The sequence below is a fragment of the Podarcis pityusensis genome (genome assembly GCF_964106645.2).
Source record: "Podarcis pityusensis genome assembly, chromosome: 11".
Lineage (NCBI taxonomy): Eukaryota > Metazoa > Chordata > Lepidosauria > Squamata > Lacertidae > Podarcis > Podarcis pityusensis.
The window spans coordinates 41,865,269-41,882,487 of NC_138036.1; the positions used below are offsets into that span (position 1 = coordinate 41,865,269).

Genomic DNA, 17,219 nt, shown 5'->3' on the forward strand with positions numbered 1-17,219 from the left:
AGTTTTATGGATAAGTCAGGAATTCTGACTTACAACAGTGGTTGGTTAATGTTTAGCATGGGGTAGAGGGAAATGTGTGAACCTGCTTCTCTTAGGCATGCGCCGCCATTTAGAATTAAACCATGATTTAGTACAGCGTTCACACTTGCCCAGTGTTCATGTTGCACTGGAATTGTCAAAACAGGTCTTCATAACAGATTTTTTCTTGAAAACTGTGGTGGGTAGTAGGTTAAAATATACAATAATTGTAATCAGGTTGGTCAGTGTTCACTGAAGCCATGTCATGGGGAAGGGATCAGCAGTGGAAAATAGGATTATTTTTGGCATTTCTTTATACTCCTTTTAGCTATTTCCAGATTGCAGGTCACAAGGATGTTAAGGTGTTAAATGAGTGTTACTTTTACAGAACTCTGAAAATGCTCAGTGACCTTCAAGAAATTGCATGTGGAGCTCACCTATGTCATATCACATAAAGTACTGAAAGCAGCACCTTAAAGTTTGAAAAGCCGGGAGTGACTATGTAATATAGCTATTTAAAGCTCATGCTGGCAAACAAAGAGATTCTTTCTTTGTCCTTAGTGATTGAGGAATAATTGGAGTTTGCTTTGGAAAACTGAAGATAGAAAGTGTTTCAGGCAATTCTTTCTATTTGAGACAGAGGCAAAGGTTATACTTTACAGAGGGAAACAAATGTTGGAAAGTGCCTGGGCTAAAGTTGCCATATTTCAAAAAGTAAAAATCAGGGCACCCCGAAAGTTGACTTGCCTAAGATCCATGACAAAGTGCTGCTTTTCGAAAATTCCCCTGGATGTCAATTCCACCTTTGAAAATCCTGGTAATGTCCAGGAAAATCCGGACGTATGGCAGACCTAGCCTGGAAACTATTTGGCACCAGAAAGCTATATTATTAAACTTAATCCTCCATTGCTGTAGGAAATTGTCTCAACTATATTTGGCATGTTAAGTTTATGCAAGGAAATGTAGTGTCCCGAATTCTTTGTACAGCACACTTGCCAAGTTCAAAGTTTGGTATACACAACAAGAACTAATAAGCAAAGCACACAACATATTGTTAAGCAATACTACAAAGAACCCCAAGGCCAATGTACAATATATAATTAAGGGATTTAAAATTATGCAACAAGTGAGATTATGATTGTATCTGTGGCTCAAAAAAGTGTGGTTATGGCTCTAAACAGATTTATTTGCCAGTATTCTTGTTATGTTCAGCAGGCAAATTTTTTGACATTGCTTTGAAAAAAATCCATTGAGTAAAACTGGGTGGTGGAATTGATCAAAATTTAGTTTACCCTATTTTGGGGGCTGCATGGTTTCTCTTCCTTCTTTGCCTCTGCAGAGTAGACAGTGCTAACAAAGATAATAAAGGAATTTTATAAAATAAAAATTGAGGAAAGCTTGGAGTAGATGGGTTGGGTCTAAGGATTGGAGCCATTTCCCCCCGTGACTTCAGTGGGTTAGCTTAAATGCACTGATGAAGATGATCAACTTTCAAAGTCTCCTTTTTAGAAACACAATGTTTGTAAGTCTCTAATGACAGATTGCTTTATTAAGATGGTGGTTCTATGTTTTTGAGCCGGGGCTTAGACCTGTTGCTTCTGAAGCTGTTTCAGTCTCTTCCGTATTGAATTTGGCATTTCAGGGTAGCCTGGCATTGTATTTCATTGGGTTTCTCTGCACTATTTTTTACTTAACACTGTTATATTTATCTTTAAGACACTGAGTTATTGAAGTATTTGTGAGCAATCAATCTGGTCACCTCATGTTAACTCGAATAACAGAAGCTTACTGGATTGAATATACAGTGAATTATTTTTACTGTGTGGCGAATTATTGGCAGTTTGGGTATCATTGCCAGGTTTGCAAAGCTTACCAGGCCCACAGGTATGGGAGGTAGCTTGTGTCATAAGACCATTTATAGCTGCAAAACTTGTTACGGTTGGCTGTCATCCAACAGTCTTCCAAAGGCCTTCCAACTGCAATTTCGGATTATGGAATGGGAAATTATTAAAGTACTCATTCTGTCAGCTGATAAGATGGAATGACAGTTTTTTGGCTCATGATGGGTCCTTCCAAATGGGCGCACTAAATAACAGACCTAGGGAGACATGGCCTAAAGTGACATAGATACCACACATGGACTTCCGTATTACATCAGTAGACTTGTCAAAAAAAGTACAGGCCAAAGAGCATATTTGGAGCTAATTACTGGTGGAAATGGGATGCAGGTGGCGCTGTGGTCTAAACCACTGAGCCTCTTGGGCTTGCTGATCAGAAGTTCAGCAGTTCGAATCCCTGCGACAGGGTGAGCTCCCGTTGCTCTGTCCCAGCTCCTGCCAACCTAGCAGTTCGAAAGCACACCAGTGCAAGTAGATAAATAGGTACCGCTGTGGTGGGAAGGTAAATGGCATTTCTGTGCACTCTGGTTTGCATCACGGTGTTCTGTTGCACCAGAAGCGGTTTAGTCATGCTGGCCACATGACCCGGAAAGCAGTCTGTGAACAAACGCCGGCTCCCTCGGCCTGAAAGCAAGATGAGCGCCGCAACCCCATAGTCGCCTTTGACTGGACTTAACCATCCAGGTGTCCTTTACCTTTACCATGTTTTACTGGTGTAAATAAAAATTCTCTGAAATGTTGTTCTTGTTAGAGAAAAGGCATGTCATGTAATGGGCATGAATGAGATATGAATGAGAAAGGACAGAGTATTCCTTTTATCTTTATCTTGCCTATTTTAATTCTAGATTTGGGATCTAATACGGATATTCTCTGCCACATGATGCCTTTTTATAGCTATGATATTCCTCACACTTGCGGACCAGATCCTAAAATTTGCTGCCAATTTGATTTTAAGCGCCTTCCTGGGGGAAGAGTCAGTTGTCCCTGGAGAGTCCCTCCTGAAGCCATTCATTCTGGAAACATTCAGCACAGGTAAGTACACAGTGCTGCCCATTAATTTCATGGCCAGTCATATCTTGGAACAATGTCAACCATCTAAATTCAAACTATGTAGGATGTGGAAATTAAATAAATTTAATATGTATAAAAGTTGGCTTTTCAAGAGGTATGGGTGATCTTACTGACCCTGCAGGTGGCTTGTCTCATATTTTCAGACAGCGACGATGGCCCTGAATCCCTTGGGATGAAGTCTCACTTTGTGCAGGGAGCTGCACCTTGTCTTTGAACAATCATTAATTTGGAATAGGCTTTACAATAGAGTTGTACCTTGGAAGTCGAACGGAATACGTTCCAGAAGACTATTCGACTTCCAAAACATTCAGAAACCAAAGCACAGCTTCTGATTTGCTGCAGGAAGCAGCAGAAGCCCCGTTGGATGTTCGGGTTCCAATGAACGTTTGCAAACCGCAACACTCACTTCTGGGTTTGCAGCATTCGGGAGCCAAAACTGGTTCACAAGGCGTTCAGGATACAAGGTACAACTGTACAGTGGTACCTCAGTCTACGAACAGCCCTGTTTACGAATTATTCAGTTTACGAACTCCGCAAAACCGGAAGGAGTGTCCCGGTTTGCAAACTTTACCTCGGTCTAAGAACGGAAGCCGAAGGGTGGAAGGGCACCAGCAGTGGGAGGCCTCATTAGGGAAAGTGCGCCTTGGTTTAATAACGCTTTGGTTTAAGAAAGGACTTCCGGAACGGATTAAGTTTGTAAACCAAGGTACCACTCTATTGCTTTTGATGTCCTTTGATCCTCATCGTTTTCTACTGAAGTATTTTGTATCTTGTGGCAGTTCTGAAGAATTTGGACATCTATACAAAACTAGGAAATGATAATAAACTGAGTTGAGAATTCTTTACTAGCTAAATATTTATAAGGACCATTAATGCCCCACATGAGCCTGGATGTATACTAATGTCATCAGAGGTCTCTTCCCTCCTCCTATTCTGAAGGGAGACAAGTGATAACAGGAGAGAATGCCCTGCATTGACAACCCCACCCCATCGGTCTTATCTGGCACTCAATTTGATTTCTTTTCCAAGCCGGGTAAATTATCTTTTTGCTTATGCAGATCTCCCTGTGGGCAAACTAAGCTTGTTTTAACTTTACAGTTTTTACCCTATGTTTTTTTACTAAGTGTGTTTTATGATTGTTGCAACTGTCCTGGGATTTTCTTAAACTAAAGCTCTTGGAAGCATTCCTTGAGCAGAATATCCTTTCTGTTGTACAACAGAAGCTCTCAATTTCTTGAAAGCGTGTTCTCGGTGGATTGGGATGTAGACAGTTTTTATAGTACAGACACCTAAGTCTGCTGTCTTCCATCATTGTTTTTAAAAAAGAATCCTTTAAAAAAAGAATCTGTTGATTTTAGTGGATGTGGGGGAAAATATGTTACAGTGGTACCTCGGGTTAAGAACTTAATTCGTTCTGGAGGTCCGTTCTTAACCTGAAACTATTCTTAACCTGAGGCACCACTTTAGCTAATGGGGCCTCCTGCTGCCACCGCGCGATTTCTGTTCTCATCCTGAAGCAAAGTTCTTAACCCGAGGTACTATTTCTGGGTTAGTGGAGTCTGTAACCTGAAGTGTCTGTAACCCGAGGTAACACTGTACTTCTGGACCGTGAACTGCAAAGATTAGATGTACTTGAGAACAGAGGAAATTACATGGAATTAAATTCCATGTGATTTGCATGGAATTTAAACTATAAAACCTAAATAGGTTGAAAAACAATATTAAATGTTGAAATTTCATTGATAAGTGTTTTGTCGATGCATTGATTCTTTTATAATTAAGTTACTTTTAGAAGCATTGTAAACGGACGCGGGTGGCGCTGTGGGTAAAACCTCAGTGCCTAGGACTTGCTGATCGTATGGTCGGCGGTTCGAATCCCCGTGGTGGGGTGAGCTCCCGTCTTCCAGTCCCAGCTCCTGCCCACCTAGCAGTTCGAAAGCACTCCTAAGTGCAAGTAGATAACTAGGGACCGCTTTACAGCGGGAAGGTAAACGGCGTTTCTGTGTGCTGCGCTGGTGCTGGCTCGCCAGATGCAGCTTCGTCACGCTGGCCACGTGACCCGGAAGTGTCTCCAGACAGTGCTGGCTCCCGGCCTCTTAAGCGAGATAAGCACGCAACCCTAGAGTCTGGCCCATACGGGCAGGGGTACCTTTACCTTTACCTTAGAAGCATTGTAGTATTTGTGCTCCTTGTACTGACTGAACACAAATCATCTAAGGCTACAGCCTTATATATACTTTGGAATATTGTCACATTGAACTTGGTGGGACTTTGTTTTCAAGAAGCATGCATAGGACTGGGTTGCACCAGTTTATTTATTTATTTTGAAGAGTTGTGCCCCAACTTGCAATCATTAAAAAAAAAATTAGTCCAGTTGCTCTTCCTCCTCACTTCTGCTGTCAGAACTATAGGTCAGAACTATTGGAATCAAATCAATTTGGCTGCCATAACTCTTTTAGAAAACTTTAATTCACCCCAGACAGGTGAAATTTTGCAGACTTAGTAAGAATGAGTATTGTTGCAAAATATCTGTTCATGTTGGTTTATCCACTTACTCTATCTTTCCCTCTCAAATTATATTTTTTTCTAAGGGCATGGATGATTTTAGATCAGTACAGAAAGAAATCGAAGCTTTTCCGCACCAAAGTTTTGTTGGCTCCACTGGGAGATGATTTCCGCTACACTGAGAGTTCAGAATGGGATCAGCAGTATCAAAATTATCAGAAGCTTTTTGATTACATGAATTCTCACCCAGAGTTCCATGTTAAGGTAAGGTACAGTCCTGCTATAAGTCAGTTGTTAAATGGATTTCATTGCCTTCGCGGTTCATTTAAACTTCAGTTTTGCTTTTTTGCTGGTTGGTTATGCATTCTCAGTGATAGAAAGAACTCTAGAATGAATACAGCTGCAGTAAGCCACCTTGAACACAGATGAATATGCTTCATAGTAAACATATTCCTACACATGTTTTAAGAAAATGTGGGTGATATACAACTAAGTCGTATTCAGGTGACTTTACATGCTTGGTGTTTAAAATGGGGGGCAGGTGTGTGTGTTGGGGGGAGAGTATTTGGCAGTCCCACCTGCCATGGCACTCAGCATGTTTTGACTATACACAGTTTTGACTTCTGTTGTGAACCCTGGAACGTAACTCCCATGTAATTTGCTGGCTTACTGTATGCATGAACACTGAATGTAATTCTTAGACTCTCTCTATAAATTCTCAAACTTGAAGATTCATGATTTATGTCTACAGAGAAGGTGGGTGGGGTGGAGAAAGGATGAGGGTAGGTTCCATTCCAGAGCTAATGGAAGCAACGTGAGCTTCAGTACTGAAACGGAACAGCAGATGCCTGCCAAAAACGCTGGTCTCCAAGTACAAAATGTGCTTCGACTGAACGCAGTGTAAAGAACTTATATACCATATTTTAATTTGCTTCAGGCTCAGTTTGGGACTTTGTCAGATTATTTTGAGGCTCTCCGTAAAGCTAGTAATTTGGATGAAAAGAAAAGTAATTCAGTGTTTCCTGTTCTGAGTGGCGATTTCTTCACATATGCAGACAGAGATAATCATTACTGGAGTGGATATTTTACTTCACGCCCCTTCTACAAACGCCTAGATAGGATTCTAGAGTCATATATAAGGTAAGTAGGGTCACTGGCTTTTTTGGGCATGGGACCCCCCTGAGGGTTTTTCCCTTAAGGTTGAGTTAGTTTGCACTACTTCAAATGTGGGGTTACTTCCAGTTGTACTGATCTTGTGCCTGTTTCCCTGAACAATATAGTGTGGGACCAGGAGTGCTGGGTTGTCCTCTAGTTAAAAGGCCAGATTGACCAGCATGATGGGTCTTGCAACACTTCTTTTGAAAGGAAGTGCTAGGGTGGTTGGAAAGAAAGGTTGGTGCTTCCATTTGCCTGTGAACACTGGTGTTTTGTGTTGGGGGAGTTACACATCTCCTGTTCTTTTCCTCCCATGTTTCAGCAAATGTGTTTGATACGTTTTTAGTTTGGCGTTTTCTAGCATTTCCTGTATTTTGAGTTCTTCTTGGGAAAGGAAATGCAGGTGGAGTGGGAAAATGGCGCACCACACCAAAGTGGGTTCTTTCAAATACCGTATTTTTCGCTCTATAGGACGCACTTTTTCCCCTCCAAAAATGAAGGGGAAATGTGTGTGCGTCCTATGGAGCGAATGCAGGCTTTCGCTGATGCCTGGAGAGCGAGAGGGGTCGGTGCGCACCGGCCCCTCTCGCTCTCCAGGCTTCAGGCAGCTATCTGCAAGACTTTGGAGCTAGATGCTAGGTGTATTTTAAGTAGTTCTAAGCATAAACAAGTTTTTATACTTAAGGCTTTGTTAGTCTTGTGTTTCAGATCCTTGAAAGAAAGTAGCCTCAGACCTAATGCTAAGTGAATAATAGGATGTTGTAAGTCTTGTTCAGTTGTATTACGGAAACCTCTTGGGGAACCTTTATGTTGAAAGGTGGTATACAAAGACTGTAAACATTTTTTTTAAAAAAAACCACATCTTTTTTTGTTTCAGGGCTGCTGAAATTCTTTACTCCTTGGCTCTGGTACAGTCTAAAAAAACCGAGAAAATGAAAGCATTTCCTTCAGTGGACCACTACAAATTACTAACAGAGGCTAGAAGAAACTTGGGACTTTTTCAACATCATGATGCTATCACAGGAACAGCTAAAGACTGGGTTGTTGTGGATTATGGCACTAGGTAAGTGTCATGCATTTCATACTGCTTCTGGTATGTTTCTTGGCTTGAGGGGAGATCTGATTATTTGGTCTCCTATTTTAGACAAACTTCTCTTGATTTTTATATTTAAATAAACTTATTAATAGCTTTGTGTTAGTCAACACTTAGTAATTGCTGCTTTTTTGTAGCCCTTTAACATAAAGAATGCTTGAATCCAACCTCCCACAGCTGCAGTATTTATTTTGTTCACAGGCTATTCCATTCGTTAATAAACGTGAAGAAAATTATCACTGATTCTGCTCACGTTCTTATTCTAAAGGACCAAGAAACGTATCATTACAACCCATCAACCCCATTTCTTACAATGGTGAGTTTGTGGTAATAATCCTTATAATCATGAAGAAATTCTTTCCAGGAGGCCACAATTGTGTTGGTGAATAGGCCAGTCTTGTTTTAGGTTCTTAGCATGAGATGGTTGGATGCATTATGCACCTCACCTGGCACCTAATGCAGCCTGGACAACATTTTTTTGTAATCATACCATAAAAAAAAGGTTTGGGAGAAGGAATGTGCTAAATTTTGCTGGTGAACTTATTAGCCATTTACTTCATGTGGTGTTCAACTGTGTCCTCTTGATGAAAAGAATGTCAATGGCATGAGGGGAAGGGAGATAATTTTCAGTGTTCCTTTCAAACCCCCTGAGCAGATTTAGGGGAGTTGCAGGGGGAGGGAAAATTGCTGAAAATGACATCCCTCCCCATCCTGTTCCATTGACAAATTCATTCTTTGAGTGAACGGACACTGTTAGATGCCTACATTGTTTACAAGGTACTGTATAATACAATTATACTGGATGACCAAGTTAAGTTGTAGTACAGTGAATGTTACACCTAAACTAACTGTGCTTGCAACAGGGTAGGTACTGTGACTAGTTATAACAATTTCCAGTTGGCTTCTCAAATAGTTAAATAGTGAGCAAAAATGAAAAACTCCCCCCCCCCCCGTAATGTTATTTCATTGGTTATTTCTTATTTGAGTTTAAAATAGCTTGACTGTATGAAACTAGCATGAAAGCATGACAAATCACATCTTGTATAATTTGCATGATTAAAGAGTTCCAAATTCCCAGACAGAGGAGCTGAGTTGCCTAGAGCAGTCATTTACTTCAACTTGAACTATTTGTGCACTGATACCTACTACAGGTCCCTTCTTCCAGGTGTCTTCGTCATCTGAGGTTGAGGCAGATAGTGATGGGGAGAGGCTCTCTCAGTGGTGTGTGGCTTGCTACCTGTTAATTCTTGCTGAGATCAGTGCTTCCTTTTATCTGCTTTATCTTGTGGTGGTGGCTTAAACATTTTTTCCGCACCCTTAGAATTTGAGGGCAGTGGACCATCAGTCATGGTAATACAAAAACAAAAGTATAAAGTGCAGTGCATAAAATTAATTTGCAATGGATTTGAAACATCTGGGTCAGTAAACAACGATTTTACATGGCACCAGAAGATTTGCAATATTGGGGAGGATGTTCCAAAGGCCCAGGACGTTGCCACTGAAGTAGCCTTCCCTCTTGAATGATGACTTCTGAAATAAGGAGGTCCCTGAAGGTCTCAAAGCATAGGAGAATTAGTATGTAAAGAGGCACTCATTCATATATTTGGATCCCAAGCCATTTTATTGGTGGATTTGATTTTATTACTAAATTTTATAAGCCACCCTCAAAACATTGAAAATTAAAGAGGGATCAGTATACTTCCTTAAAAATAAAGTGAATGGGATTTGAATGGCCTCATGCGTTCTGTGGCATGGCAGGCTCAACTCTGTTCAGCAGCACAGTCCTATCCACTGAGTTCCATGAGACTTGCTGCCAGATAAGTGGGTACAGGGTTGCAGCCTTGGTGGATTTTCAAATAGACTTTTCTTCTTATGCTCTGTGTTGTATCTGCAAGTAACCTCAACATTTTTCCCATTGGAAGGATGATGCGCAGTCTACACAGGACTCTTTGCCACACAAGACTGTCATAGAACTGAGTAAACAGCCAAGGTAAATGCTTTCATTCTTAATACATGAGAATACGCAGAATGTTAAAAGTTCTACTATTGTTTTGATTTTTTTAAAAAATAAACTAAGCTGTTTCAGGGAGATATTACAGGACTTGCTAAAATTACAAAATCAAGGTGGTATAGTTGCAGTAAATTAATTTTTAGTTAATGTTTTTTCCTTTTTTGTAAATAGAGATGAGATTTCCTTATTTACAGTGTATACATTTTATGAAATAAAAATAAAGCAAATTTAATTCATTAAAATAGGATAGTTCATGATTTATGAAGAAATTAGAATAGGAAGCTTGGGTGGGAGGAAGAAAAGTTATAGATAACTCCCAAAGCAGTGTCATTTCATTTATGTTTGCATTTTTTGATATGCCAAGTCTAAAGCCATAGTTTGTTTTTTTAAAAGAAATACATTTGAGGATTTAGCAATAGGGCGACATTGAGAAAACAAAGTACCATCTATATCTCATCTCAAAGCTTATGCTTTGCTTGAAAAACTGCTCTAATAACCAGACACTTAAATACATATTTATTTATAGGATTACTTACGTAGCCCTCACCATAACGTCTCATGGCGAGTTACAACAATATAGTCATACAATTTAATATCAGACAAAATCATTAAAATAATGAACCAACACAGTTTAAATAAATAAATAAATGAAGGATGTCAAAGACCAAAGTAAAGAGGTTTGTCTTCAGCATCTGCTGAAAGCTCTACAATGAAGGTGATAGATACACCTCTAGCTAAGAAAGGTAACCATGACAATGCCTTTTTAATCTGCTGTGAAATAGTCTCAGAAGCACTGAGCAGTAGGGTTAAGCAAAACATAATTTATTCTCTCTCTTTTTTTAAAAAAAGCTGACACTGCTTATGGTTGGAAATGTCTTAGTATTGCATAGTATCTGTGTACTATACTATACTGTGTACTGTGTATTATACTATTGCATAGTATCTGTGTAGCATAATGTCTTGATATACTTCAGTGTTTCTCAATATTGAACAACAATATTGGTAGCAAATAAACTAGGTGAAAGAATTGATTACTGTAGTTTTTCAGAATTTGCAGTTTGATGCTTTTTTTGGGTTGAACTCTAGCTCATTTCAAGAAGGAACACTAGGAATACCTCTTTATTAATATTATAGGTATCTTATCTAGTTCAGAAATGTGGTGTTTTAAATTAGTATGTTGTGTGCAAGTTTGTACAGAAGTGAATAACACTGAAACTTTGTAATTGCCTAGTTGTCTGTGGTAATAGTTACAGCAGATATCTCCGTTGCTGTCATAAGGGCCACTAGTACTGGGATTACAGCTGTAGGGGTAGCCCTCATAGTACTGCCTTGTGTTCAGCAAAGCAGGGCTATGAAACCTGTGGTCATGACCCCTTTCTCTTTTCTAACCTGAGGAATTGGAAGGAAATGGAATTGGAAGTGGTGTTTATGCAGCTTCTAATAATACCAATAGTTTGCAAACAGTGTCATGGAGACTCTGAATTGCTCTTTTCTAGACTATGGAAGTTCTTCACATGCTTTGTTTTGCCATGAGATCAGCATTTTTGATAGTCTCATTCGGTATGGCAACCGTAACCAATAATACTTGAGTGGGGGAGAAGAGGCAATGAGTGGTCTAGCCCAAGTACGGCTTAAGTATTTATTGCTCAGCAATAAATACTTTGAGGCTCAGCAAAGATTGTACAGCCGCCTTACCTTCTGCTTACGAACGTCTGAAGTAATTTTTGATAGGTCTCAAGAGGGTTGCATGCCAACTTGATGCACTCCAGATGTTTGAAGCACAACCCCCATTAGTCCTAAATAGGATGGCTGGAGCCAAAGGGAGTTGTATCCAAACCATCAGGAGGGCACCAGGTTGAGGCTGATGTAGAGCATTTCAGAGGGTTATGGGTTGTCACCATAGAATGTCTGGTTAGTTTGCAAAGGTTGCAATTTAGGTGTTGCCTGTCTTACAGAATTGTTGGTATAAACATCAGAACTGTCTTCTTGGATATAATGTTGATGAGGAGGCTATGGGTGGTGTTAAAAATGCATGTACAGTGGTACCTCTGGATACGAACAGGATCCGTTCTGGAGCCCCGTTCACATCCTGAAGTAAACGCAACCCGTGTGTGCGCGAGTCACGATTTGCCACTTTCGCGCATGCACGTGACGTCATTTTGACCGTCTGCGTATGCACGAGCGGTGAAACCTGGAAGTAACATGTTCCGTTACTTCCAGGTCGCCATGGAGCGCAACCCGAAAGCGCTCAACCTGAAGAAACTTCAACCCGAGGTATGACTGTAAACCTAATTTTGGAACAGACAATGCGGTTACAGTGGTATCTCGGGTTAAGTACTTAATTCGTTCCGGAGGTCCATTCTTAACCTGAAACGGTTCTTAACCTGAAGCACCACTTTAGCTAATGGGGCCTCCTGCTGCCGCTGCGCTGCCAGAGCACGATTTCTGTTCTCACCCTGAAGCAAAGTTCTTAACCTGAAGCACTATTTCTGGGTTAGCGGAGTCTGTAACCTGAAGCGTATGTAACCTTAAGTGTATGTAACCCGAGGTCCCACTGCATATCTTTCTTTGCATATCTGTGCTAGATAAAAACCCATGGTCTGATTACCTGGTGTAGGTACTAGGTGATTATCCAGTGCCACAAGTGCATTCAGCAGGGCTTTCTTTATCTGCAGCCATGGGTCTTTCAACTCAACCTTTGGAGCTGTCATGGGCCACAGCCAGGACAAGGGTAGGCATGGCAGGATCTGTCAGAGGACGAGAGCCTCAATTGGGGGTGGGGTATGTTTCCAGTAGTGATGGAGAAGAGGGTTGTGTGGCACTGCTGCTGAATTCTTCTGTAAGGGAGCAGGAGTCTGTTGGGTCAGTTCCTATTCAGTCTCCTGAGCACAAAGTTTCCAGGGTAGCCAAGGAGGCAGGTAGCCATTCGGCCAAGCCAGCTGAGTTAGAGGTAGGGAGTTGGACTCTGTACCCATCACAAAAGACCACCTGAACAGACCCAGCAGCTCCCCTTGTAGGAGTGCTTCCTTGCAAGGTTTTTGCTGGGGATGAGAACCACATAACCTACCGGTCCTGTGATGGTGCCTGCTTATGCCTAGCCATGATTTTAGAACTCTCATGAACGATGTATTCTGTACTTGAGCTGATACTGAGACTGTGTGCTGAATTATCAATAAATCCTTTGGGATTTCCTGAGTTGAGAGTCCTCTGAGTCTTTTGTCTGAGAGTGGGAGCCAGTTCAAGACCAAATTTTGGGGCTGCAGGGAAAAGAAGTCCCATTACGTGAGTGGATATTAATTCCACAAGTGGGAAACACCTTTGAATGTCACCTATTGATTCTTCTACCACAATTGTAATATTTGCAGAAATCCTTGATACATTTGAAGAAAAGTGCTTAGGACATTTTAAAAAGATGTTGGAAAATATAGGCTTCGAGATTCTGTAAACGTTTGGCTTAAAATTTGGTACATGTTTCTGACTTCTTAAGAAGGGTAAAATTTACTGCAGTGTACTATAGAAATATAAAAAGTTATATTAAGTTAACTTTTACCCAGAGTACACCCATTGAAATTAATGACCATGACTAACTTAGGTCCATTAATTTCAGTGGGTGTACACTGGATGGTATTCAACAAACTTTTACTCAGTGTGCTGAAAGTACTTCCAATATCATTTTTCACCATTTCTTACAATGGTCTTTTAAGCTTGCACAACTTTATTATTCCGTACTAAAAACTTGAGCTTGAAATCAAGAACCTTCATTTCATAATTTATGCTCTTGGCCACTGTACTACAATAAATAAATGCAGCAAAGGTCCAAAAGTCTAGGAATTGTCATAACTCGTCAGGAGAGAGCAGGCAGAGGTCTGTGCTATCTTTAATTTTAATCAGATTTCTTCTAGTGCCTCTCTTTGCTTTACCCCTTCCAGACTTGTGTGTAGTCAGATACTGTTTGTAGGCTTTTTGTTGTGATTTTTCAGGAAATATTTTTACTGTTGAATTCAGCTGATAAATAAATCTTTTTCAGGCTCATGCTTGTTTATTTAGCTGATATTTATACATGGTGGTTGTGGTAGATGACATACAGCTTGTGACATACTCAGTTTCTTACAGGTTACCTATAGATCTTGCCATTTTGGGGTGTGTGTTCTGCCTCTTCAGGTTGCAAGAGAGTCCTTACATAACTTTGAAAATCAACTGGACTTTAATGTATTGCCATTTGCTGCCATTAGTAGTTTTTTCCCCCATAGGTTATCACCCAAGCTGTGATATGATATCTAACCTACGTACTTTGTGTAGTCACATTGAAATCGGTATAGTTAAGTGAACTGATTTCATTGGGTTTGCTCGGAGTCCTCACCTTGTGTTTTATGGCATTAGGTCAGCAGCAAGACAATATACTAGTTTAACAGAACCACCTGTGCTATGAAAAATACTATGCTTTATTTTATACTGCCTAATAAGGAAAATAGTTGAAAGAATAGGGACAGCAGCATATGTTCACCAACCATGAGTGTTTGTGCAGTATTAGAAACAGAGATATGAAAGCTAGGAGCTAAATGGCTCCTTAAATCTAGGTTATGGATGCAACAACAGAATGTCCAGGCACACTTTTTTTAATAACAAGAATACAAAGCTGAAAATGAATGAATTGCTGCTAAAATATTACAATCATTTTTCACATGGTCTAGTCCTTCCCCTGCCCACCCCTCTAATATTCTTAAGAGGGTCTCTTCCCCAGTCTTCAGAGAGCAGCTGGAAGTGGGGAGGCAGAAAAAGGCCCACTTTTCCTTCCACTCTGCAATTTTAATCTGAATTAGTCGCAGTACTGCACCCAGAACTCAAAAACTGCTCACCCTAATGAAGTTCCCTGTTGCAAAATGCGCCTAGAACAATGGGAGTTTCGAACACATACGTGTGTGTGTGTGTGTGTACCTGAGAGAAGTGAGTGATGAAGTCAGTTCAGGAACATGTTGAGAGTGTGGGGGGGGGGTCACAAAATCAGTTTGTGGATACATAGAGGAAAACAAAAACCCAGTGACTTCAGAATTTAGGGATCTGATCAGAACAGAGTTGCTCTTAAGATTGTTAGCAGGGAGGGGAGGATGTTTGAGAAAAATGAGAGCAACAAAGGAAAAGGTGAATTTAACAGGATTGGGGTCTAGAGCGCTGGCGCCACGGACTCATAATTGCTTGTTCTGTCTCTGTCTCAGAGACTCAGTTGGTAGTTGAGAGATTAAATTGAGCTGAAAGTATTTATTGCTTGTGAGTGTAGTGGTAAGGTTGGACACCAAATCTTATTTAGAATAGTTATGAGCAGTAAATACAAACAGATGTAAAAAAATAAAGTTAACCTTTGCCTAATTAAAATTTGTTTGAAGAAACAAACTTAAATAAAACTATTGAAGTGTACCTATGCTGTACAATATTGTCACCTTTAAATGGATGTTTTCATTTAAATAATTATTGTGATTGCTTCATATAATGGAGCGGCATTTTTAGTGCTGCTACATTTTCCCTTGTAAAATCCACCAGAGCATGTAGCATTGTGGTATAAATTTTCTGTGGAGTTAAAAAAATTGGCAGATTTGCATGCACTTTTGTCATCAATGGGTACAGCATCATGGATCTTGAAGTATTTGTGGAACTGGCAGAGATGCAGGATGGCTTTTGGAGTAAGTTATGAAGTAGATGAGAATTTAGAGTTTTGAGTGCAAAGTGCTTCTGCTTTTACTGGGATTATAGAAAATGGTTGGACATAAAGGATTAAATTGAGAATGTTTTTTTAAATATAAAAGTATATACTGCTATATCATAAAACATGAAGATGGTATGCACAGGAATATAACGTGATTGATGAGATATATGAGATATTTAAATTGTTTGTTTTGGCAATTTAGCCCACTGTTTATTAAAACAATCCCAAAGTAGGGCACAATGTATAAAAACAAATGCAAAATACCAAGAATAAATAACATAAACCAGGCATAGGCAAACTTGGCCCTCCAGATGTTTTGAAACTACAATTCCCATCATTCCTGCCCACTGGTCCTGTTAGCTAGGGATGATGGGAGTTGTAGTCTCAAAACATCTGGAGGGCCAAGTTTGTCTATGCCTGACATAAACCCATAATCACATATCACATACCAGTGATTCCAGCAGGGACAAGCTGCCTACCCCCACAACCAGTTCTGCCCAAAGCCTGAGTAGATAAAAATGGTTTTTAACTGGCACCAAAAACCCATCAGGGTTGACGCCTGTCAGATCTGTGAGGAGAGAACATTCCCCAAAAAGGTGCTGAGAACACACACTCACACTCTTAGTTCATAATGCAAATTTAGCACCATTAAGAGGGCATACTCACCTGATTGTCATTTTCCAGAAATCTTATATGGGAGCAGGTAAAGGTAAAGGGACCCCTGACCATTAGGTCCAGTCGCAGACGACTCTGGGGTTGCGGCGCTCATTTCGCTTTACTGGCCGAGGGAGCCGACATTTGTCTGCAGACAGTTTTTCCAGATCATGTGGCCAGCATGACTAAGCCACTTCTGGCGAACCAGAGCAGCACACGGAAACGCCATTTACCTTCCCGCCAGAGTGGTACCTATTTATCTACTTGCACTTTGACGTGCTTTCGAACTGCTAGGTTGGCAGGAGCTGGCACCGAGCAACGGGAGCTCACCCTGTCGCGGGGATTCAAACCGCCGACCTTCTGATTGGCAAGCCCTAGGCTCTGTGGTTTAGACCACAGCGCCACCCGCGTCCCTTATATGGGAGCAGACAACCCATCAAATATTTAGATCCTAAGCCATTTAGGACTTAAATTCATATATTATATGAATGCAAATAGCATATGAATATTGGTTATAATATTGCTGTCAATGCTCAAAAGCCCAATCTCATCACCTGAATTGTGTATCATATTTGTAATGTGATTGGGCAAAATAGTGTGGGGTGTGCATATGAAAGCCTTTAAGGCCTCAGCTCAGTTCCATGAAGGAGTGTTGTCATGGCGGTTCTTTTTTTGGCCATTAGTCTCTTGTTTTGCATACATGTTGATGTAAGGAAATACATGTAGTAGAACAGATTTTGTAATGCTACTTCATTTTCCCTTGTACAATTCGCTTGAGAAACCTGCTCAAGTTTGGACTTTATTATTATTTCTTTCTCTGTAGGCATCGTTTTCTAGTTTAAATACATTAGCTCTTATTCAGGTGTTTTTTTCCTAATTTTGGCAGAGATATTAAAAACATTTATATTGATGGCTTTTGACTTATATGCTAAGGCTTTGAGAGATGAGATTTTTTTCCTACTTTTGGCAGAGATATTAAAAACATTTATATTGATGGCTTTTGACTTATATGCTGAGGCTTTGAGAGATGAGATTTTGGGTGTGAGGTTGCATATTACCTTACAGTAATATTCATGGTCACCTAATAGTAGAGCATCTTCGCTTTCTCAGAAGCAG

At 40.3% G+C, this 17,219-nt stretch overlaps 1 protein-coding gene across 1 annotated transcript in view; it reads left to right on the forward strand.

Annotated features, from left to right (window-relative positions):
- MAN2A1 (mannosidase alpha class 2A member 1) overlaps nt 1–17,219 on the forward strand; it is a 56,377-nt gene that overhangs the window by 21,904 nt on the left and 17,254 nt on the right. The window contains exons 7-12 of the mRNA XM_080972355.1: nt 2,762–2,948; nt 5,579–5,756; nt 6,430–6,632; nt 7,525–7,710; nt 7,942–8,056; nt 9,663–9,730. Of these exons, the coding sequence (XP_080828481.1) occupies nt 2,762–2,948; nt 5,579–5,756; nt 6,430–6,632; nt 7,525–7,710; nt 7,942–8,056; nt 9,663–9,730 (937 nt within the window). The remainder of the gene's footprint in view (nt 1–2,761; nt 2,949–5,578; nt 5,757–6,429; nt 6,633–7,524; nt 7,711–7,941; nt 8,057–9,662; nt 9,731–17,219) is intronic.